This window comes from Scyliorhinus canicula, chromosome 10, assembly GCF_902713615.1.
Source record: "Scyliorhinus canicula chromosome 10, sScyCan1.1, whole genome shotgun sequence".
Classification (NCBI taxonomy): Eukaryota; Metazoa; Chordata; class Chondrichthyes; order Carcharhiniformes; family Scyliorhinidae; genus Scyliorhinus; species Scyliorhinus canicula.
In genome coordinates, this window is record NC_052155.1 from 117,077,353 (window position 1) to 117,101,298 (window position 23,946).

General features: G+C 44.8%; 1 protein-coding gene and 1 pseudogene across 1 annotated transcript in view; one reads left to right on the forward strand and one right to left on the reverse strand.

Annotated features, from left to right (window-relative positions):
* The first annotated feature begins 390 nt into the window (after positions 1 to 390).
* LOC119972141 lies at positions 391 to 1,377 on the forward strand (annotated as a pseudogene).
* Positions 1,378 to 17,066: 15,689 nt separating this feature from the next.
* jph1b (junctophilin 1b) overlaps positions 17,067 to 23,946 on the reverse strand; it is a 170,831-nt gene continuing 163,951 nt past the window's right edge. The window contains 2 exon segments of the mRNA XM_038809632.1: positions 17,067 to 19,059; positions 19,231 to 19,326. Coding sequence (XP_038665560.1) covers positions 19,246 to 19,326 — 81 coding nt within the window. The 3' untranslated portion in view covers positions 17,067 to 19,059; positions 19,231 to 19,245.

Here is a 23,946-nt window from a genome sequence, read left to right on the forward strand (position 1 = left end):
CAGTTGAATAAGAAACGTGGTCTCGGTGCGGGCGACCATTTGAAGTGGCCAACCGGATCCACCATTTTATGTCAGCGATGCGGTGATCGACATGGGCCATTACAATGTCCAGCATTTGGGAAGGTGTGTTCCAAGTGTGGCAGAACAAATCAGTTTGCGAACCAATGGTTTTCACATTCAACAGTGGACCAAACATGATCAGTCAATGCGATGAGATGTCCATTGAAGACCTGTTTTTCGTTGATCTGATTTCGACTGAGGGCACGATGAGTCCGAATATGCAAAGTGAAGAAGAGTTGCAGCAATAGCGATGGTGATGTTGGTACTATAGAAGACAGATGGATAATTCCATTGATGCTCAATGGCACTTTGATCAAATGCAAGCTTGACATGGGAGTGAGAGCCAACCTTCTCGATTTGAACAGGCTGCGAGTTAAACTGCAAGTGATCAATCAAACAAGACCACTGAAAGGCTACAATGGGAATGAGATTGCGACATTGGGAGCATGTGAACTCGAAGGATGGGCACACAACAGAAGTCACGTCATACCATTTTCCATTGTGGACACGGAACGCGAGTCCATCATAGGAACGGAAGCGTGTGAGGCACTGAACCTAGTTGAGCGGCTGTGCATTCCAGCCTGTGCAGCAACAGAGGATCTTTGCGATTGGCAACGAGATATAATAGTGCAGTTATCCGATGAGATAAAAGCAACTGTCAAGGTGGAGGAAGATAAATGAGATGGAGGAGTCAAAAGGAATTCCAGAATTCTGGTTGACAGCCTTCATAAATGTGGATGGGCTCAGCGGCATAATACAGGGGCATGATGAGCCTATCCTAAAGCATCTACAAGATGTAAAGGTGAAATTATTAAGTCCAGGACAGCCAATGAGCTTTACTCTAGAGTTTAAGTTTGAGCCAAATGAGTATTTCACAAATGAGGCAGTGACAAAAACACACCAGATTGAGTCGCAGCCTGATGAGTCAGACTTTTTCTTCTTTGGTGAACCAAAAATTACGGGATGCACTGGATGCCAGATCGACTGGAAGAAACAAAAAAAGTCACATTGAAAAACATTAAAACGAAGTAGAAGCATAAGGATCAGGACACTGATAGAACAGCTGCAAAAACTGTCCCAAATGACTCTTTCTTCAATTTCTTCAGTCCTCCTGAAGTTCCAGAGCATGGAGAGTTAGATGAAGGTTCTGCCACAAGGCTCACTGCTGACTTCGAAATTGGCCATTTCTTGCATGAACACATAATTCCACGAGCAATGTTATATGTTACAGGAGAAGCTAGTGCAGACTATGATGATGATGATTACGTTGAGGAAAGCGAAAAATCAGATGATGAGCCAGAAGAGGAAGGGCTATGAAAGTTTATGTAGCGTATTTGGCATTAGTGACAAGGCGACAACAAGTAGCACCCAATCTGTGCATGACAACGATGAGTATGAAAGTTCTAAGATAAAGTATGCAGAGGCTGAAAGTGAGATTGCAACAGCAGACAAATTAGCTGCGAGCAAATCAACTGCAAACAGCCAACTGGTAACTGAAGAAATAATCCCCATTTTGGAGAAATTGGCTCCAGAGAAGTACGATGAATCATCCCATGCCCACGGAATGGTTCCTGCAGTGGATTGCCAAGTACTCGAGGCCAGTCCATCAAAACACTAGCAGCAAGAACAGATGGATACATTTTCGTGCAGTTCTTCAATAACAGACGAAGCATGTATCATTATATCACATGAGGATGAGCCACCAATTGAGGCTAAAACACAAAGTGAAGAAGCAATGCCTCAGGTTGAGGACACTGATCTAGCTAAGATACTGGAATGCGAGGCTTTGCAGATCATTCCTGAGGTCGCAACCTTGCCTGCAGGCGTGATGGGCATGCAGTACAGCGTTCGAGCGCAAGTACCATGAATCAACCAAAACTCCTCAATCCAGCAAAGGTTCCAGAATCAGTTATTGTGGCAGAAGAGCCAGAAACAGTTATCACAGCAGATGATACAGAGACAGCTATTATAGCAGAAGATTGCAACAAGGGATCCAGAAACAGCGAATCCCTTAGCCGAGACCCGCAGCAAGAGTGATGCCACTAAAGCTAAGAAGAAGGATAGAGCTGATTATAAAAGAGAGAAGGAATGGCAGGAGAAGAGTTGAGGACGCAGTTGGTCGAGCGGGTAGCAGCCATGACAGTGAAGACACAAGCATCGGCAACAAGGCCAATGTACAAGAATTCCCATGGAGTAGGAAGCATCGCTTCAAAAGGCTTAAAAGAGTTGGTGACCAGTCAAGAGTAACGGTCAAGGTTCAGGAGACCAACAAAAATATGTTGTTAACCTGAAATACTGAACCTGCAATCAACTGTATACAGTGGACACGTTTGAAATTGTTATGCAGATCTGGTTTTGTAAAGCACAGTTAGATTTGTTTATGTGACATGTTTGAAATTATCATGAACATCATATTTTGTAAAGCGCAGTTATATTTGTTATAGATTCACATTTCCAAAGGAAGGAGGATCTGGTAATATGCATATGCATTGCAATGTAGATAGTTGGATGTACGACCTCAGACCAGCAGGTCGTGATAGAGATCCACCATATGACTTCAGAGATCCGGCAGTTGGTAGCAAGTCGTGCTAGAGGACAGTCGCTTTAGAAGTAGTTCTAGGAGAATTCACTGAATTCACTTATATGTTACTGTCTGTATCATAGTTTGTTAGTTATCTTTCCACGTGTTCATTTTGTTAATAAACTATCTTATTAGTCAAAGAACTAGATGTTCTATGTGTATCTTTACCATGGCCACAACACAGAACATAACAATGGGGACAGCTCTAGGGGAATACATTTTTAAAAAATGTTCTTATTGAGTTTTCATATTTTATATCTAACAATTTATAAATTACAAAACCACACCAAAAACCAATACATATTCACAAACAAATATCTTCACTACAACTGTGGCCGTGACCCCCCCCCCCCCCCCCCCCCCTTTACATTCCCCAATATGGTCAAATCACATATTTGCATCATTTATTTACAGCATGGTTTGGGCCACAGCTTGCCATCGGACTGGTCCCTCGCGGCTTTGTCCATCTTGCTTGTCCCTCATGTTATTTTTGCATACCTTTGTCCTCCCTTCCCCCGCCCCCTTCCCTTTTCCTCTCTATCCCGTGGCTCACCTGTGCCTTCCACCCGCCTCCCCACTCCCCCCCCCCCCCCTCCCCCCTTTACTGGTTGCTGGCTACAAACATGCTTGAAACAAGTTGGTGAACAGCTTCCACATCCTGTCCCATAACATGATAGGTATGTCTTCTGACCCACGGATGGCAAATTTTATTTTCACCAGCCTGAGAAATTCCACCAGGTTGGACATCCAGTATGCAGCCTTGGGTGGTGCCACTGATCACCAGCGGAGCAGGATTCTCCGGCGGGCGATCAGGAAGGCAAAGGCTAGGGCACAGGCCCACTCCCGGTGAAGAGCTCTGGCTGCTCTGATACCTCAAAGACCGCCACTAGTGGGCACGGCTCCATCATCACTCCCACAACCCTGGACATGGCCTCAAAGAAGGACATAACAAAGAAGTACCTGACAAGTCTGGAGCATGCAAAGAACATGTGGGTGTGGCTGGTCGGGCCTATCCTGGTGCAATTCACATTTGCCCTCCACCTCTGGAGAGAACCCACTCATTCAAATTCTGGTTACGTGCACCACCTTTAGCTGCGTTAGGCTCAGCCCTGCCCACGAGGAGGTGGAGTTCACCCTGTGCAGTGCTTCGATCCAGAGACCTCCCCTTATCTCTATGCCTAGTTCTTCCTCCCATTTCTTTCCTTTTCTCATCCACAGGAGAGAATACCTCCTCCTACACTCACCTGTACATGTCTGCACAGTTTCCCTTCCCCAAGGTCGCTTGTGTCCAGCAGTTCTACTAACAAGTGTCCTGGTATCTGGGCATACATCGTTTTTTTGTGGAGGAAGTTTTTAACCTGAATGTATCTCAGGTCATTTCCTCTTGCTAACTGGAACCTCCCCCAGGTTCGCTACTCAATCGTCCCTGTACACTTCCCTAACCATCAGTGTCCTCTCGTCCTCTCTTCACTTTTTGAAGGTGGCACCCATTATTGTGGGACTGAACCTGTGGTTGCTGCAAATGGCAGACATTTTGGTTAGGCTGAAGTGTTGTCTCATTCAGTACCTCGTCCAGAGCGTGGCTACTCCTACTGGGCTCCTCGAGTATTTGGGCCGGGGGGGGGAGGAGGTATGGGAGAGTGCTGTGGCTACGGCTCAGAGGGATGTCCCTGTGCAGGAACCCTCTTCTATCTTCACCCACTCTGCTCCCAGTTCCTTGACCCATCCCTTACTTTTTCTGCGGTGGCCCCCCGTTGGTAGAACTATATGTTCGGGAGGACCAGGCCTCCCACGTTTCTTCTCCTTTGTCGACCTTCTTTTGGATTGTCGGGCTCTTTTTCCCCCACACAAACACCATGATTAGCTTATCGACGGTATTGGTAAAGGCCTTGGGGATGTAGATCGGGAGGGATCTGAACAGGAAGAGGAACCTGGGCAGTACGTTCAGTTTCATTGTCTGTATTCTCCCTGCGAGGGAGAGTGGGACTGGGCCCCACCTCTGCAGGTCCTATTTGACTTCCTCCACCAGACACGTCAGGTTCCATATGTGTCCAGTCGTGGACCATTTGGATCCCCAGGTAGCGGAATTTGGCCTGGGCTAGCTTAAACTGCAGTCCCCCCAGCTCTGTCCCTTCCCCCTGCAGGTTCACAAACAAGATCTCGCACTTGCTCAGGTTATGTTTGTAACCTGACTCCGAACTCCTTTAGGAGTTTCATTATCCCTACCAGGCTTGTCTGAGGTTTGAGATGCAGAGGAGCATGTAATCCGGTAGAGTGAGACTCTATGCTCCCTGTCCCCCCTTTGGATACTTCTCCACCCTTTCGCCACTCTGAGGGTGATTGCCAGTGTCTCGATTGCCAGGATGAACGGCAGTGGGCACAGCAGACATCCCTGTCTCGTGTCTCTGTACAGCTAAAAGTGTCATAGCTAGTGGTGTTTGCTGTACACTCGCCATGGGAGCGCTGTACAATAGTTTCACCTCGGAGGTAACCCTGGCCCAAACCCAAACTGTCTAGTACCTCGGTGAGGAAACCCACGCACACACGGGGAGAATGTGCAGACTCCACACAGACAGTGACCCAAGCTGGGAATCGAACCTGGGACCCTGGAGCTGTGAAGCAACAATGCTAACCACTGTGCAACTTTGCCGCCCATTGCAGATTCCAGCATATATCTGACAGCCACTAAGTGTTCTGCTGGACCTTTCTCTCCATGGTTGTCGGCCAGAACTTGGATACACTCTTCCACCGGAGCTCAAGGCTGTGCATGGCCTCTAGCATCTCTGTCAGGTGTTCCCCTGCCTGTTTCTGCATCAAGCTTTTTTCAGCCATATCCAGAGGAAATCATTTGCTTGGGGCTTAGCAACAGCCTGGTCTCCAACAACATCAGATCGTGACCCCTATTCTAATTGTGAACATGTAATGCTTTGGTGGAGGGTGCAAGGGAACGATGTGATGGTGCATCCTCTGACTGGTCCATTTCATCATCCCGAGAGGTGGAGATTGGCCTTGCTGCAAGCTGCTTTCACTGTCTGGTGTGAGTACCTATAGTGGAGAACACAAATAATTAGCTGATGGTTATACACATTCCCTTTCAGTCATCAATGTATCGTGTTTGAATCCTGTACACACAGTTCTGAACACCAGGATGGAGACATCCTCACTTTGATCAGTGGCACTCCAGCCTCTCTGTCAACACAAGATTAGCCACAGAGCCCCGGACAGCTTCCCCCCACCCCCACCACCAATTCTGCAGCCCCTCTTCAGTGGGGGTCAGGATTCCGATTTTTGGGAAACTTCCCTCACTTTTTGTCCGGTCCCTGGTGTTATTCATTATTTTGCCCTGCAGGCAGAAAAGAGGATTGCACATCATTTCAATGGTTTCCTAATCCATGAATGAGCATGCAGGTGTCACAAGACTATGCCCCTTTATTTTTGAAAATATGGGGTGGGATTCTCCAATAATAGCGTACATTTTGGCGTCCTGAAGAAAGTCGAGTAATTCTCCTATGTGCAGGGGTATAGCAGGGCCCTGGAGTGCTTCTCGTAGCTCTGGCTGCAGATAGGAGGCCCCGCACTTCTAGTCGGGAGTTCGTGCATGCGCACGGCGGCGGCGTATGGCAGACGCGCCGTATAACATGGCAGACTCAGCCCGTGGAGCGGCACCAGAAATGTAGCCCCCCCCCGAGATTGCGTGTGCCCGCTGGTCCGTGACGCCTGATCGCCCCCCCCCCCCCCCCACCCCCCGGCTGTCCATGAGGCCCCCCATGGCAAACGAACCCCCTGCCTCCCACCAGGAAAACCACGGACTGAGTCCGCAGCTGCCACCGGCCGTTCCCGAGAGCCGATAGGTGGTTAGAACCATGGCGTCGGGAACTCAGCCAGTTTTTCTTGGAGAATCGGGGGGGGGGGGGGGGGGGGGGGCCCTCTGTCAATGGCCCACTACCCACAACTTCTAATTCATGCGTGAGCGATTCTCCGGGGCCCGGAGAATAGCGGGAGTAGCATCGGATTGGATTTTGGCGTCAACGTCCAATCTCCACCCCCGTGCCGATCCCGATTTCGGCACGGAGGCTCGGAGAATCCAGCCCCAGGTTTTTCAACTTTCAACTGACTGGAAAGTTTGCAATTACAACTGAGACAGAGCAAACTGCATAAAAATACAAAGTGAAAGTGAGAAACAAACAAATCACCCATAGAAGAGGGTGTGAAGAGAGAGATATTTCCGATATGAAACCCACTGAAACTCGTAACTGTCTAAAGAAGAGACATTAAAAATGAAAAGTGCTGGATATTGAAACAATGGCTGCTACAGACCCAAAACCTCTTAGAAATACATAATGACTGGGAATTTATGGCCATGCCGTGGTGGATGGATGTGGTGAGCCGTTGGCCACTGTGTCTACAGGCTTTTGCTCATTTATCCGGCCACTAGGGAACCCATCGCAGGGGGGTCGGCTTTGACAGGACCAGAAGGTCCGGCTGGCAGGATGGGCCGGAAAATCCCATCCAATGGATTAAGTATTTCAAAGCAAGGCTACCCAACAACAAGAGAGAGATTGCAAGTGACACAGAGGGCGTCAAGAACATCTTCAGCAGAGCAAACAGGCTGAGGGCTTCTGTCGCTCTTTTGGAATAAGTGTACTGCCTGGTTTGAGAAGCCAAATCTACCGAACATCTACCAGCGAACCAGGATAGCGTAATGATTGAAACATCTTCTGCATTTGAGCATATCCAGGAAACCAATTTATCTAAATCGACCGCAACATTAAAAAATCTATGCTGCAAGGACAATCAGAGAGCATGTAACAGTATATTCTTTAACCTTTTTTTATTGGACTCATATTCCCCTTATTTATAATGTATGTATATATTTGTGTGCACATAAGTATATGGGTTTAGTGATTAATATATTTTCTCTTTCTTTACTCAAGAAAACCTCTTTTGATTGGCCCCTTGAGTTTAAATTGTGAAATACATTCAAATTTGGACAAGCAGTATCCTTTTGAAAAAATAAACTTTATTTTGGCCAGCTGAGGAGATTGAACAGAGGGGAGAACCAGTTCACCTCTTCTCAGCTTGGTGGTATGGTGATGAAGAGATCAGAAAGTTCACTTGCACGGCCAGATGTTGAAGCTGGATTGCAGAATGTGGATATCTGCCTGGGTGTCCTTTAAATATGATATGGCACCCAGACCTTCATCCCAGTGAAGTCAAGCCAGGATTGTCATCTTCCTGTCCACCCTGGCCGCACGATTGCCCAAGTACCTTGTCCATGAAAATCTAATTGGTTGGCTGCCTTGTGACTGCACATGGTCACCATCCCACCGACCCCCGTGCGCTATCAGTTAGAACTGCTTTACACTTCATTCACGCTTCATGTTTTTCTGGACTGTGGGATGCCAAACTGCTCAATAGACTGGATGGTTTCAAGGCCTTGGAGGCAAGTGGACATTTAAAAGGCACAGATAATTTAGAAGTCAATGTGTTCGGCAACATAAGGCCCCTATTGGAGTTTTTCTTATTATTTTCAGCTGGAAATTAGGTGCCCCAACATTTTTGTCTTGGCACCAGCGGGGTTTCCACCAGTAATCTTATGAGCTGACATGTTTGGTGGACCAGCAACAGGATGGCAGGTAGATCAGACTACCCGAGAGATGCTTTGGGTTTCATCCACCTGCAGCTCCATCCCAACATCTACATATTGTTGTTGGCTATTTCTTGTCCCACCATGGCTGTGTCAACTGATCCCTGGTATCCTTATAATGAGATGTGAATGGCAGTCTAACCATTATACTGGGTAAATCCTTATTATCTCAGTAAGCTATGTTTTACATAATATTAAATGAAATGATGTGTGCCTAGGTACGTAGGAATCAGCACTGCCTATTTATCCACACTTACCTGGATACCCAAACCATTTCTGTGACTGTCAAATCCAGCCCGGAACATGAGGTAACCTGGCTTCTTAAAATTCAGTTCAAGGAAATGTTATCATACAAGTTATAAAACTTACTTGAGTATAGGAACAATAATGACTCGATTGATAGCACACTTGCCTCTGAATCACAAGGTTCTGGGCTCGAGTCCCGCACTCAGGCTTGAATACATAAATCAAAGTTGACATTCCAGTGCAGTACTGAGTGAGGTGGTGACTTTTGGCCGAGGCTGAAATCGAGGTCCCACATATCTACTGGAGGGTATGTAAAAGATCCCATGACAGTATTTTAAAGAAGAGCAGGGGAGTTATCCCCGGTGTCCTGGCTATGCTAGTCTCTCAATAATTACCACAAAACATATTGGGTGGGTTCTCTGTCCCGCCGCACCCGCTTTCTGGTGCAGCACGCCCCCGCCGACAGCACGATCCTCCATCCCGCTAGCCGGCCAATGGGGAAACCTACGCTATTGGGAAATCCCCGGCCGTGAGTGCACTGCTGGTGAAACGGAGGATCACGCTGATGGAGAATCCAGCCCATTATTCGTTCACTATCACATTGTTGTTTCATTGTAAAATTTGGCAGAATACATATGTCAGTTTGTGATACAGTAAGCTGTCGGTGTATGTGGTCAGGGGTGGGAAAAGTCTTTAATCCTTCCTTCCTGGTCCAACTAACTCTTGCTAGGGGTTGGTTTAGCATACTGGGCTAAATAGCTGGCGTTTAAGGCAGGCCAGCAGCACGGTTCAATTCCCGTACCGGCCTCCCCGAAAGTAACTTCATTGAAGCCTACTTGTGACAATAAGCGATTTTCATTTCATTTCATTTCAAATGCGTATGGGAAAGTATGAAACTGAGTCTTCCCACTCTGTCTACTTTTGGAAGCAGTAAGAAGTCTTACAACACCAGGTTAAAGTTCAACATGTTTGTTTCAAACACTCGCTTTCGGAGCACTGTTCCTTCCTCAGGTATCTCCACATCATACTTTTGGATGATAATGGTATACTGTGCCCTGAAACGTCCCAAGCACGGCATGAGAGGACAACCATTTGTCAGTCACACCTACAATTGGTCTTAACTGCTTACCGTAGTAATTTGCACATGCTTTCCAACATCGATTTGCATGATAGTATAATCTGGAAGTGTGACAACACTCTTACAACTTGAACCAGATATCTACATCCTGTGCATCGGATTCACTCAATCTGACAGTGAACCAAGCAATCAGTTGGTGAGACTGGATTTGATACAAGTCATTAAGCTGCTTTATTTCACTATGAGTAAACATACAAAGTTAAAATTATGATTAGATTCGCTTAGTTTTATCAGTATAAATTTGTTTCGAGGTAATAATCCAACAATTGAGAAGAAACTATGATTCAGCACAGTGAGTCATCTGGTTTGAATTAAACAAAACGATTTCTCACTACTCCCTCTTGCACTCCAAGCTGTTGAAAACTTGCAGCATTCTGTTTCAAAAACCTACAAGACGTGCTGTTGGGTGGATTGGACATTCTGAATTCTTCCTGTTTACCCGAACAGGCACCGGAATGTGGCAACTAGGGACCTTTCACAGTAACTTCACTGTATTGTTAATGTAAGCCTACTTGTGACAATAAAGATTATTATTATTACACGGCTGCATCTGTCTGTGTTTCACCATAATTTTCTCAAATCAGCCATAAAACTTCTACTTGGCCCGTCGAGTGTGCAACGAAAGAGCACCCTATCTAGGACCACTCCCCCACCTTATCCTCATAATCCCACCTAGAAAGAGCGCGAGGTGTGCCGGGCGATTGAAAACAGCGAGAGAGAGGAGCCGGATGATTGGAAAAAACCGTGAGAGGAGACGGGTGATCGAAAAGTGTGTGAGAGGAGTTCGATGATTGAAAAGAGTGTGAGAGGAGCTGGGAGATTGAAAAGAGCACGAGAGGAGCTGGGATAATGATAACAGCGAGAGAGGAGCCGGGAGATTGAAATAGCGAGGGAGGAGAAGAAAAGATCCAAACACCAGTTGAGAAAGTGGCGTGGGACCAACCATTGCAGCTGATTGGTGAGTAAGTCCTGGTGAGTATTTTCAAACTTTTAAACATTGCTTAATACTAAGGTAGGGAGTATGAAATAAAATAAAAAGTTGTATAGAGTAGTACTGTACAAATATAATAGAAGGGTTTGGTAAGAAACAAGGTTCCTGGCTAAAGTAAAGGACCCTAGCAAACTTCAATTTTTGTTCAGCGAGTAACTAGCTTAATCAAGAGGGACGTCATGACAGGAGGCCTCAGACTAGTGATATGCTCTTCATGCACAATGTGGGAAATGAGGGAAGCTTCTAGTGTCCTTGGTGACCATGTGTGCAGTAGGTGTGCCCAAATTCAGTTTCTAGATAACCAGATTTCGGAGCTGGAGTTGTGGGTGAACTCATTGTGGTGCATCCATGATGCTGAGGAAGTCGTGGATAGCACGTTCAGTGAGGCAGACACATCGCAGGTGAGGATTGCACAGGCGGAAAGGGAATGGTTGACTATTAGGAACAGTAAAAGACTCAGGAAAGTAGTGCAGGAGCCCCCCCCCCTTCCCCCCGTGGTTACCCCCTCTCAAACAGATATACCACTTTGGATACTGTTGGGGGGGGGGGGGGGGGGAAGAGGGGTGGGGGTGTTGGCCTCTCAGGGGAAAGCAGCAGCAGCCAAGTTCATGGCAATGTGGGTGGCTCTGCTGCTCAGATGGGTGGGAAAAACAGGTAGCAGGGCGATAGTGATAGGGGATTCATTAGTTAGGGGCACAGGCAGACGCCTCTGTGGCTGCAAACCTGAATCAAGGATGGTATGTTGTCTCCCTGGTGCCAGGGTCTGGGATGTCATGGAGTGGCTGCAGGGCATTCTGGGGAGGGAAGGTGAACAGCCAGTGGTTGTGGTACACATTGGTGCCAACGACATAGGTAAACTAAGGTATGAGGACCTGAAAGCCGAGTACAGGAAGTTAGGAGATAAACTAAAATGCAGGACCTCAAATATAGTAATCTCAGGATTACTCCCAGCTCCATGCGCTAGAGAGAGCAGGTATAGGAGGATAGATCAGATAAATGCGTGACGGGAGAGGTAATGTGGCTGGGAGGGGTTCATATCCTGAGGCACTGGAACCGGTTCTAGGGCAGGTGGGACCAGTACAAACTGGACGGGTTGGACACAGGCAGAGCTGGGACTAAGGTCCTTCCAGGGGCTTTTGCTAGTTCTGTTGGGGAATATTTAAACTGTTGTGTCAGGGCCATGGAAATCAGAAGGGTCAGATAGGTCATAATCAGATCAGGAAAATTGAGGTAGAACTAGTGAGGCAGAAGATGTAAGTTAAGTTCAAAATGTCTCCAACAAGGGAAAATGGTGGGGTTGAACTATTTATGTTTCAATGCAAGGAGTATTACAAACAAGGTAGTTGAGTTATGAAATGAAATGAAAATCGCTTATTGTCACGGGTAGGCTTCAATGAAGTTACTGTGAAAAGCCCCCAGTCGCCACATTCCGGCGCCTGTCCGGGGAGGCTGATACGGGAATCGAACCGTGCTGCTGGCCTGCTTTAAAAGCCAGTGATTTAGCCCAGTGGGCACAGGCAGACACATGGAAACAGGAGAGGAGGGGCAAAATTAGCAGCTCAATATCCCTGGATACCGAGTATTCAGGCAGGACAGAGTGGGAGATAAAAAAGGAGAGGGAATAGCACTAATGGTCAAAGAATCAACTCCATTTGTAAGAAGGGATGATATGCTCAATGGGTCAACAAACATGGCTTTATGGGTTGAACTTTGAAATAGAAATGGGGCAGACACACTACTGGGAGTTTACTGCAGACCCCCAAATAGTGAAAGGGAGATAGAAGATCAAATATGTATGCAAATTTATGCCTGTAATATTAAGAGGGCAATAATAGTAGGAGACTTTAACTATCCCAATATAAACTGGGATTCAAGAAATATAAAGGAAACTGAGAGAGAAAAATTCACGTAGCGTGTCCAGGAAAATTGTTTCAACTAATGTGTCAAACCCAACGAGAGGAGATGCAATTCTAGACGTAGTCTTGGGAAACGAAGAAGGCCAAACGGGTGAAATGACAGTTGGCGACCATGTTGGGGATAGTGATCATAATTCAGTTAGATTCAGTATTACCATGGAAAAGGACAGAGATAAAGCAGGAGTAAAGATTTTGACCTGGGGAAGGCAAATTTTGCATAAATGAGAAGGGACTTGACTGAGGTGGACTGGCCAGCATTACTATAGGATAAATCTGTGTAAAACCAGTGGGAAGTACTGGAAGGAGAGATCCCAAATGTACAAAGTAGACATGTCCCCTCCAAAAATAAAAATTATACTTCCAAATATCGACCCCCCCCCCACCCCCCAGTTGTCTAGAGGAATACAGGGGAAGATAAAACAGTAAAATAAAGCTTATCATAGGCACAAAGAACAAAATACTGCAGATAGCCTAGATGAATATAGAAAGTGCTGGGATGAAGTCAACAAGTAAATAAGGAAATCAAAGAGAGATCATGAAAAAAGATTAGCAAGTAAAGTTAAAGAAAACCCAACGATGTTTTACCAATATATTAATGGTAAACGGTTAATTAAGGAAAAAGTTGGACCTATTAGAGATGAAGAAGGAAGCTTGTGTGTAGATACAGAGGCTGTGGGAAGAGTTTAAATGAATATTTTGTCTCCGTATTTACAAAGAAAATAGATGTTGCAGATATAGTCCAGGAGGAACACAGATATTATATGGGATAAGCATAAAGAGAGGGGAAGTACTTGACGGATTTGAATCCTTGAAAGTTGATAAGTCGCCAGGGCCAGGTGGATTGTTTCCGAGTCTACTGAAGGAGGTCAAAGAGGAGATAGCAGGTGCTCTGAGGATGATATTCCAATCCTTACTAGATACAGGGAGGGTACCAGTGGACTAGAGAAAAGCAAATGTCGTCCCATTGTTTAAAAAGTGAATGAAGGAAATGCCAACATATATAGGCTAGTTCGTCTTATGTCAGTAGTGGGCAAAATAAATAGAATCAATCCTGAGAGATAGGATTAACTGTCACATAGAAAGGCAGGGATAGTCAGCATGGACTTGTTAAAGGAAGGTGTTGATGCATAAATTTGATTGAATTCTTCGAGGAAGTGACAGGAAGAGTTCCCGTACCAGCCTCCCCGAACAGGTGCCGGAATGTGGCGACTATGGGCTTTTCACGGTAACTTCATTTGAAGCCTACTTGTGACAATAAGCGATTTTCATTTAATTTCATGAAGGTAGTGAAGTGGATGTGGTTTACATGGATTTTAGCAAGGCGTTTGACAAAGTCCTGCATGGCAGATTGGTCAGGAAGGTGAAAGCCCATGGGATGCAGGGCAATGTGGTGAACTGGATAAAAAATTAGTAACAAAGGGTCATGGTCGATGGCGGCCTTTGCAATTGGAAAGTTGTTTCAACTGGTGTTCCACAGGGCTCGGTGTTGGGCCCTAACTGTTTGTGTTATATATTAACAATTTATCAGGAATATGGGGAACATGATTGAGAAAGTATTGTGTGCAGTTCTGGTCACCACATTACAGGAAGGACGTAATTGCTCTGAAGAGAGTGCAGAGGAGGTTAACAAGAATGTTGCCAGGGCTAGAGAAGTGCAGCTATGAGGAGAGATTGGATAGGTTATTTTCCTTGGAACAAAGAAAGCTGAGGATTGACTTAATTGAGGTGCACAAAATTATGAGGGTAAGTGATACAGTGGACAGGATAAAATTGTTTCCATTGGTGGAGAATTCTAGAACCATGGGACATAGTTTCAAGTTAAGAGACAGAGGTGCAGAGAGGTCATGAGGAAGAAGTTTTTTACGCAGAAGGTAGTGGGCGTCTGGAATTTGCTGCCCGAGTTGGTGGTGGAAGCAGAGACCCTAAACTCCTAAAAAGTACCCGGATCAGAACCTTAAGTCCTCTAAGCTATGGACTGGGTGCAGGAAGGTGGGATTAGAAAGGGCACCTGGGTGTCCTCAGGCTGGCATGGAAAAGATGGACAGAATGGCCTCCTTCTGTGCTGTAACTTTTCTATGATTCTAAACTGCACGGGCGCGATTCTCCGGGGTGGATGGGAGAATAGCGGGAGGGTCTCCCGACATTTTTCACGCCCTCCTGCTATTCTCCCCCCCCCCTACGCCCGACCCATGCCACGAATCGCCGCTTTTTACGGCGAGCGGCGATTCTCCGAGGCCGATGGGCCGAGCGGCCAGGCCTTCACGCCCGTTTCAACACGGCAGTAAACACACCTGCTCGCTGCCGTCGTGAAATGGGCGGCAGATGCCCGTTTGGGGCATCTGGGGGCCCGATTGGCACGGCAGTACCACGGCCGTGCCAAGGGGGCCATGCGTCCGTAACGGGCGCACTCTTTTCCCTCCGCCGCCCCGCAAGATCAAGCCGCCACGTCTTGCTGGGCGGCTGAGGGAAAAGATGCAAACTGCGCATGCGCGGGTTGGCGTTGTCCAACCTGCGCATGTGCAGCCAACATCGCCGGCCGCGTCAGCCGTCGTGACGCATGGGGCCGCACTCCTAGACCAGAGCACCCAGAGGAAACCCACGCAGACATGGGAAGGGTATGCAAGTTCCACACAGACAGTCACCCAAGGCCAGAATTGAACCCGGGTCTCTGGTGCTGTGAGGCAGCAGTGCCAACCATTTTGCCACCATGCCGCTTCTGCCAGAAAATGAATCAAAGGCCTTCCGAAACAATGGGTGTGAGGTATTTTTAATCGTCTAGATAATTAAAGGATTGGTTCATTATGGTCAATGGAAAAACAATGTAAATGCAAATCCACTAGCATTTGAAACCACTTTTCATCTCGGAGATATCATTAAAAAATTGGACTGGAAATATTTTTTTTCTAGTATTTGTGTACATAACTTATGAAACTTATGGAGCATGTGCCCGAACGGGATGGTTCATGGCTGGCCCATAATTGGGCCTTGAACTTATTTCAATAATTCACGCAGGCTGTCAGTGTGCATCATACCTCCAGAGCCAGCTCGTCTATTTGAAAGAGTTGAATTTTGTCTCACATATCTCTCAGCATTGGCATTTAGTTAAATCAAGTTGCCAGAGGACAAATGGATGGTAGCTCACTGGGGATTGACAGTTACCCTCTGGATCCACTCCTACTGCGGATTGACAGTTACTCTCTGGATCCACTCCTACTGCGGATTGACAGTTACTCTCTGGATCCACTCCTACTGCGGATTGACAGTTACTCTCTGGATCCACTCCTACTGCGGATTGACAGTTACTCTCTGGATCCACTCCTACTGCGGATTGACAGTTACTCTCTGGATCCACTCCTACTGCGGATTGACAGTTACTCTCTGGATCCACTCTGACTGCAGGTTAACAGTTACTCTCTGGATCCACTCCTACTGCAGGTTAACAGTTACTCTCTGGATCCGCTCATACTGCAGGTTAACAGTCACTCTCTGGATCCACTCCTACTGCGGATTAACAGTTACTCTCTGGATCCGCTCCTACTGCAGGTTAACAGTTACTCTCTGGATCCACTCCTACTGCGGATTGACATTTACTCTCTGGATCCACTCCTACTGCGGATTGACATTTACTCTCTGGATCGACTCCTACTGCGGATTGACATTTACTCTCTGGATCCACTCCGACTGCAGGTTAACAGTTACTCTCTGGATCCACTCCTACTGCGGATTGACAGTTACTCTCTGGATCCACTCCTACTGCGGATTGACAGTTACTCTCTGGATCCGCTCCTACTGCAGGTTAACAGTTACTCTCTGGATCCACTCCTACTGCGGATTAACAGTTACTCTCTGGATCCGCTCCTACTGCGGATTGACATTTACTCTCTGGATCCACTCCTACTGCAGGTTAACAGTTACTCTCTGGATCCACTCCTACTGCAGATTAACAGTTACTCTCTGGATCCACTCCTATTTATGCTTGACAGGCACTCCCAGCATCCATTCCTCTGCAGCTTGACAGGTACTCTTAGAATTCAGTCCCCTTGGCTCATTGCCAACTTGAAAAAGGAAACTTTTTTTTGATGGCACTGCTTGCTGGGCTCCAGTGAGGTTCTGAAATCCCGAGCTGTGTGATCCCAAAATCTGCTCCATTCAGGGCAGCCCAATGTTTCATGGAGAACCTAAAACAGGTATTAGTCCATTACTGGGACACCTGACTCCAGTTTCAATTAGATGCCATGGATGCGTGCAAAAATGTTTCAACAGATATCTTTGGGCATGGGTAGGTGTACTGTGAAAATAATGCTTTAGGTTCCCAGTTTACACTTGAAAAATGTTAATATTTTGAAAAAACAGCTTTAAAAGTACCTCCTTTCCCAAAGTCTTTCTGCGCAAAACTGGTCAAAGGATTCTGAAAAATGCAACAGAAATGAAGGAGCTAATACCTGAATAACATGTAGCTGACATTCATATAACTAGCACACACAGCATGACTGTATGAACAAATAATAGTTTTATTCTCAAGCCATTACAGTCAAGAAAACTGTACAGAACAAATAAAGGATCATAAGTTTACAAAGAACAGAATTAAAGAATTCCGAATCTCAAAACACCAAAAAAAGACATTCAAAGTGTTAGAATATATAACAATTTATTGATAACTGTCAAGTGTTGTCCACTTGGAGCATCATTTGATAAATATAAAGCAGTGTATAGCATGTCATTTATTTTAAAAAAAGAAAGGATTCATGCTAAAATAGAGTTGTGTACATTTAGAAAAATGCCAACAATTTCTGGCTCATGCTTCTTAAAAAAGCTCATGATTTTAATATATAAGAAAATCTTTTTTTTTTAAATTAAATTACTAAAGTGAACTTCATTTCAAAAAAACATTCCCAACTACTCGATTTTTGTGCCAGACAAAAAAAGTTTTATATAAGCTTTTATTACATTTGCACTGACCCAAAGACATATTGAGTGAGTTAAATTTCCATTTAAAGCATGGTCAGATTTGCGGTACATTGGCAACAATTTGTCTTTCATCCTCTTTTTCGGTCTTTTTCAATTTTCTTCTTTTAATTCACACTGACTTGACCAAAGGTTCTGAAAAGACCTCTGCAAAAAACACCACCTATTACTATCTGAAATCAGGTTGATTTCAGATAATAATTTAAATAGCATCTATACACTCCACAAACAGGGCCACCTTCTTGTGGCTAATTGAATTTGGACATCATTTTGCAATAAAACCATGCAAACTAACATACAGTTTAATTTAAATTCAGTACTTGTGGAATACGAAATCTTTCTTCAACACATATATATAATTTACTTTAAGTTATCCAGCCCTTGCATTTTTGAGATTAAAATAAATCTAGTGCTTTAGTCTAAAATGAACCACACCAAATACTCAACCTTTTTGAAATAAACATGCCAACACAATAACATGAAGAGTGATACAAGATAATGGTACAGAAATTATCTTTAACTACATTAATTAGTGTCACTTAAAATGATTAAGACACAAAGATTCAGCCAGCATTCCAAAAAAAACTCATACCAATATGTTTGAGGTAAACATTATAATTGCTGAAGACTTATAAAGGCATCAGTTTTGTTAACATTCAAATTACAATGCTGTACCTGAATGTATTCAACACAATAAAATTTACTTTACTTGAAAAAAAATCTACATGCATAAAAACTCCTTCCTTAACTGATGGTTTCTCAATGTTGACATATATGATAATTTGGGTTACAGGTCACCAGCACTTCAGTAATCATAAAAATTGAATGAAGGCTCCTAATTCGGTCACTGAAAGCAAAGGAAATGAACTCAGATAGATCTAAATAAATGTTCTAAACATTAGACAAAAAAAATGTAATCAGTGACAGAAAATGTATAATTTTCATGCAAAAAGTGTGTCAACATTTTCAAAATAATCTCCCAGAACATTGTACAAGATGTTAGGAGCAGCCGGTAATGGAATAAGACTGGTTGAGTGATGCTGCTAATGTACTTCTAACGTGATAGGAGAGACTACTGGAAATTGCATCCACAGCACAGAATCCTCCAACCACATTCCTCTGGCAGCCGTTCCCTTCTCCCAGCTAAACTTCAAGACAGTAAAAAAGTAAGGCAGCTGTTAACGTCCATCAACAAAAGTGCAGTCTGTACATTTCCAGTTAAGTCACACTCCACTAGAGCAGATGGAGCAGCCATGCACTTCAGTGGTTAGGCTGGTTCAGCAGATTTTTCCAACAACATGGCCACTTGCTTCAGTTTTCAGAGGATCCAGAGCCACAAATCATCACCGGGGCACACATCAGCCCCTGACTTAATTTCCATGTCTCATCTTTCCTGAGTCCCACACCAATTCCAAGACTCTTTCCCTGTGTCTCAGCATGTCTGGTGTCAATAATAAGGCTGACGGCACAACTGTAGAGAACTCTGGGCAAACACCCTTAGTTTTCATGACTTCACTGAAGGGTCAAAACAGTTTGATTATTAAATAACTATGTTGAATCACATTCAGGCATAGCTAAAGTTAGACATGAAAAAATTAACAGTTTACTAGTTGCCTGTGATTAGAGGATAAATAGTAGCTAGAAATTTTATAATACAATCTTCGACAAAGAAAATTTAATTCTTACCTTGGCAAATTCTTGTCAAGTTAGGAAATGGACAAAAAGAATAGCTAAACCAATATTCAACAGCATAACCAGGATGACCAAGATGGTATTTGGACTCTGTAATGTTTTTAAAAAGGTCTCGTTATTAACGTGACTTCAGCAGCGTGACAATTTTAAAGAAATGCTTCAATCACCCATTTTCTTTCAAAAGGGCTTCTTCTCAGTCATTGCATTACCCAATAGAATGAATTATTCCTAAATCCTGCATGTCATGTTGACAGCTATTCAAGGTGCTCTAATTACTTTTAATATAAACTTTACATGACTCTTTAATAATACATCAGAATATGCAAGATCCTATATATAAAAGGCAATTCAACATCAATCATATGATGGCAGAGGCATTCTGACTAAAACTGAAAATGAACTCTGAGGAGTCTGCACGTTCTCCCCGTGTCTGTGTGGGTTTCCTCCGGGTGCTCCAGTTTCCTCCCACAAGTCCCGAAAGATGTGCTGTTGGGTGAATTGGACATTCTGAATTCTCTCTGTGTGTACCCAAACAGGCACCGGAATGTGGCGACGAGGGGCTTTTCACTGTAACTTCATTGCAGTGCTAATGTAAGCCTACTTGTGTCAATAAAAATTATTATTATATAGTAAAAAAATATATTTTAAAAAGTTGATCTCAACCAACAGGGAATAATGTGTTTGAGACAACCTGCAATTAAATTGGTCTTGTAACCCCTTGAAGACAATGGGGTGGAGAGAAGAGTCAGAGCGAAAAGGTTTACACTGGACCATGTAATGACTTATGCCGCTGAACGTCATCTAAACCTAATGGATAGCATATTTTCAATGAAAGTTATTGGTTTTCTTGTCGCCTCCTTAATTTATGTGTGACCTTTTTACAAAAATTTGATTTTAAAATGCAGGAATGTTTAACCTTCCTCCATTGTTTATAGAATGGATGGATACTCAGCAACAACTGCTCAGGTAGAGTCAAGGGACCACTCCAAAAAGGAACTAGACACTTGTATGGTTGGAATAGGACTGGTTGATTGAAGGATATTATTAGAACATAAGATCATGGAACATACAATGCAGAAGGAGACCATTTGGCCCATCAAGTCTGCACCGACCCACTTAAGCCCTCACTTCCACCCTATCCCCATAACCCAATAACCCGTCTTAACCTTTTTTGGGTCACGAAGGGCAATTTATCATGGCCAATCCACCTAATTTGCACATTTATAGACTGTGGGAGGAAACCGGAGCACCCGGAGGAAACGCACATAGACACGGGGAGAACGTGCAGACTCCGCAGAGACAGTGACCCAGCAGGGAATCGAACCTGGAACCCTGATGCTGTGAAGCCACAGTGCTAATCACTTGTGCTACCATGCTGCCCCAGTGATGGATATAATTCAACAGTTCATGAGTTATAATGAGAGGGGGAATATTGCAGCCTGGGAGGCCATAACATTCTGGAGTACTCTCAATATTTGGATGATAATCCATGGAGGCTGTAAAGTATTCATAAAGAACGTTCCCTCAGAATATTAAATCAGTGATATAGAATGTCGTTCACAGAAACAGACAGCAAATTCCTGCAATTTCTTGTGATGAAATGCAAAAATATTCTGTTTCTAGGTAGGAATGTTTTAATTGTACTTAGCTGGGTGGCTGAGAATGACTTTAAATGGGATTTGAGACAGGTGAAATAAAGCAAGATCCTCAAAGGAGCAGAAAGTGCCAGAGGGGCTTGGGATCAGGCCAAGGTGGTGGAGGATGTCGCTCGGGAATGGGAGGTGAGGGAGGGGGAGGGTAATGCGGAGGGGTATCCTCATCCCTTAGCTTGGTTTCCGATAAGGCAAAGCCACAATGTAGATACAATGATCCCATACAAGTTCATGGATGGCAAGGGCCTTGTTCACAAGTGTGAATGGATGCTCGAGCAGAGTCCACAGGATCAGTAGGGGGAGGGGGAGTTGAATGGGAAAGGAATTGGCAAATCCTCAGTGGACGGGCTGGGAAGTAGGTGTGCTGAGAGAATACCATGGTACAACTGGAGGCGTTACTCGTAATGAACCAGAGCTGAATGTCTCAATGAGCCCTTTGATGGATGCCAAAAAAGGCACTAAAGTCCAGGCTTATCTAAGAGCGAGTCAAGCTTAGAATGGAAGATTGAGAGTAGAAAAATCAAGGAGTACTGAAGCATTGGGGTAGGGAATTGACTGAGTAGAGCACCTGTCAAGGAATTAGTGAAGGTTAGCATGGTGGCAGAAAAGAAGGATCTGGGAGGGGTAAAAATAAAAGTTTTTAAAAAGTGAGAAACAATTAGCAGTACGATTGATCTGCTTGGGTTCGAATTTAAAAGTTGCCACTTCTACTTCTTTGCTATTTTTATGCCAGACTCAGTTATTAGTTTCTGTGTTAGAATCAGAATTTTGAGAGAATTAGCATTTCTGGAACTCATAAGGAATTTCTGTGGCTCGCAATAAATGGTTTGCAGAGGTGGCTTCAAATAGAATATAAAATGGCCTTCAAGAAGGACCTTTAAAAAAATGTTTTTTACCTTTTCTGTTTGGAAACAGAGAGCATTAAAATCAGTTATAATCTGCTTGATTTCTGAGAAGACTCCCAAGCCGGGAATTAAAATCATCCCTTGCATCTCGAAGTGGGGGTGCAGGACCTGGTGGTGGCAGTGCTACTTCTCCAAAATGAATAGGTTTCTGGGCTGGGATTCTCCCCTACCCGGCGGGGCGGGGGGTCCCGGCGTATTGGAGTGGCGTCAACCACTCCGGCGTCGGGCCTCCCCAAAGGTGCGGGGCCAAGCCCTCACATTGAGGGGCTAGGCCTGCGCCGGAGTGGTCGCCGCTCCGTCGACCGATGCGAAAAGCCTTTGGCACCCCGTCACCTGGGGCCGAAAGGCCTTCACCGGACGGCGGAAGTCCGTGCATGCGCCGGTGCGTCAGCGGCTGCTGACGTCATGCCGGCGCATGCGCAGGGGAGGGGGTCTCTTCCGCCCCCGCCATGGTGAAGGCCATGGCGGGGCGTAAGAAAAAGAGTGCCCCCACGGCACAGGCCCGCTCACCGATCAGTGGGCCCCGATCGCAGGCCAGGCCACCGTGGGGGCACCCTCCGGGGTCAGATCCCCACCCCCCTCCCCCCCCCAGGACCCCGGAGACCGCCCGCGCCGCCAATCCCACCGGCACCAGAGGGAGAGGCCTGTCAACGGTGGGACTTCGGCCCATCGCGGGCCGGAGAATCGCCACGGGGGCCCGCCGACCGGCGCGGCGCGATTCCCGCCCCCGCCGATTCCCGGGTGGCGGAGAATTCCGGCACTGATTTTCAAATTGGCTCTCTGCAATCATTTTTTACCTACAAAATCAAAATATGGGACAGGATTACAAAGCAAAACAGCTGGAGAACTAGAAAACCAACAAACATTTTGGTTTTGGGAATCAAAAGGCGGTCAAAAGATTAATAAAAATCTCATTCATTTAATTTGTTTACTTTGAGGAAATCAAAAGATTTGGCTGGATGCTAAATGTTTAGTGGTTTCTCATTCTGAATGTAACTAATTAAAAAAACATTTTGATCAAATTGTCACCAGTTTGAGAAACTTATGTTCCATCTCCACCTTCTTTCCAATGCAAATAGTCCAACAAGCCCCAGAATCGGCTTTTGCTTTTTGAATACTTTTCCAATTGCCTGCAAGCTAACTTTTTGCGATTAATGTACAAGAACAGCCAGATCCCTCTATATCACAGCATTCAGCAATTTCTTTCAATTTAAATAATATTCTGTCTTCTATTCTTCCTGCCAAAGTGGACAACCTCACATTTTTCCACATTATACTCCATCGACAAAAGTTCTGCTCACTCAATATGTCCAATTCCCTTTGGAGACTCTTTGTACCCTCAACACAATTTGTTTTCCTATCTATTTTTGTGTCATTAGGAAATCGGCGACAATACAGTGGGTCCTTCATTCAAGTCATTAATACAGATCATGGATAGTTGAGGCCCAGCACTAATCCCTGTGGCAATCCGCTAGTTATAGTTTGCCAACCTGAAAATGACCCATTTACCCTGACTTCCATTGCCTATTAGTTAACCATGCTCGATCCATGCAAACATATCACCCCAATACCATGAGCTCTTCTCTTGTGTAGTAACCATTTATGTGGAACCTTGTTGAATTCCTTTTGGAAATCAAAATACACTACATCTACTGGTTCCTCATTGTCTACCTTGCTTGTTTCATACTCAAGGGGTCAAGGGATAACAATGGCAATTTTAGAATTGGGTATGCTGTAAATTTATTTTCTAGGTAGATTGAGCATTTATTTCAAACACTTACCATCGTTTTAGAGAATAATTTCTAAATATGTACATTTGAAGATGTGTACACTATTATATGACACAAAACACAAAATAGGTTCCCCTATTTTGGCAATCTGATTTTGTCAAAATAATAATTGTTTTTTATTTTACAGATTTCCTTTAGCTCTGATGAGTTAATCTTTGCTAGTTTTATACTCCTGAAATATTTTAAAAACCTAAACGGTTTCAATGTCTCTTTTCTCAGGTGAAGCAGCTGGATAATTTCCAAGATTTGAACAAAACAGGCTGGTGACATCTGATTTGCTCTGATTATGTCAGGTAATAGGATTTGGTGCAGGATTAATCTGAATAACCTTTCTATTTTTCCATCAGTAGTACTTTTCTGGCT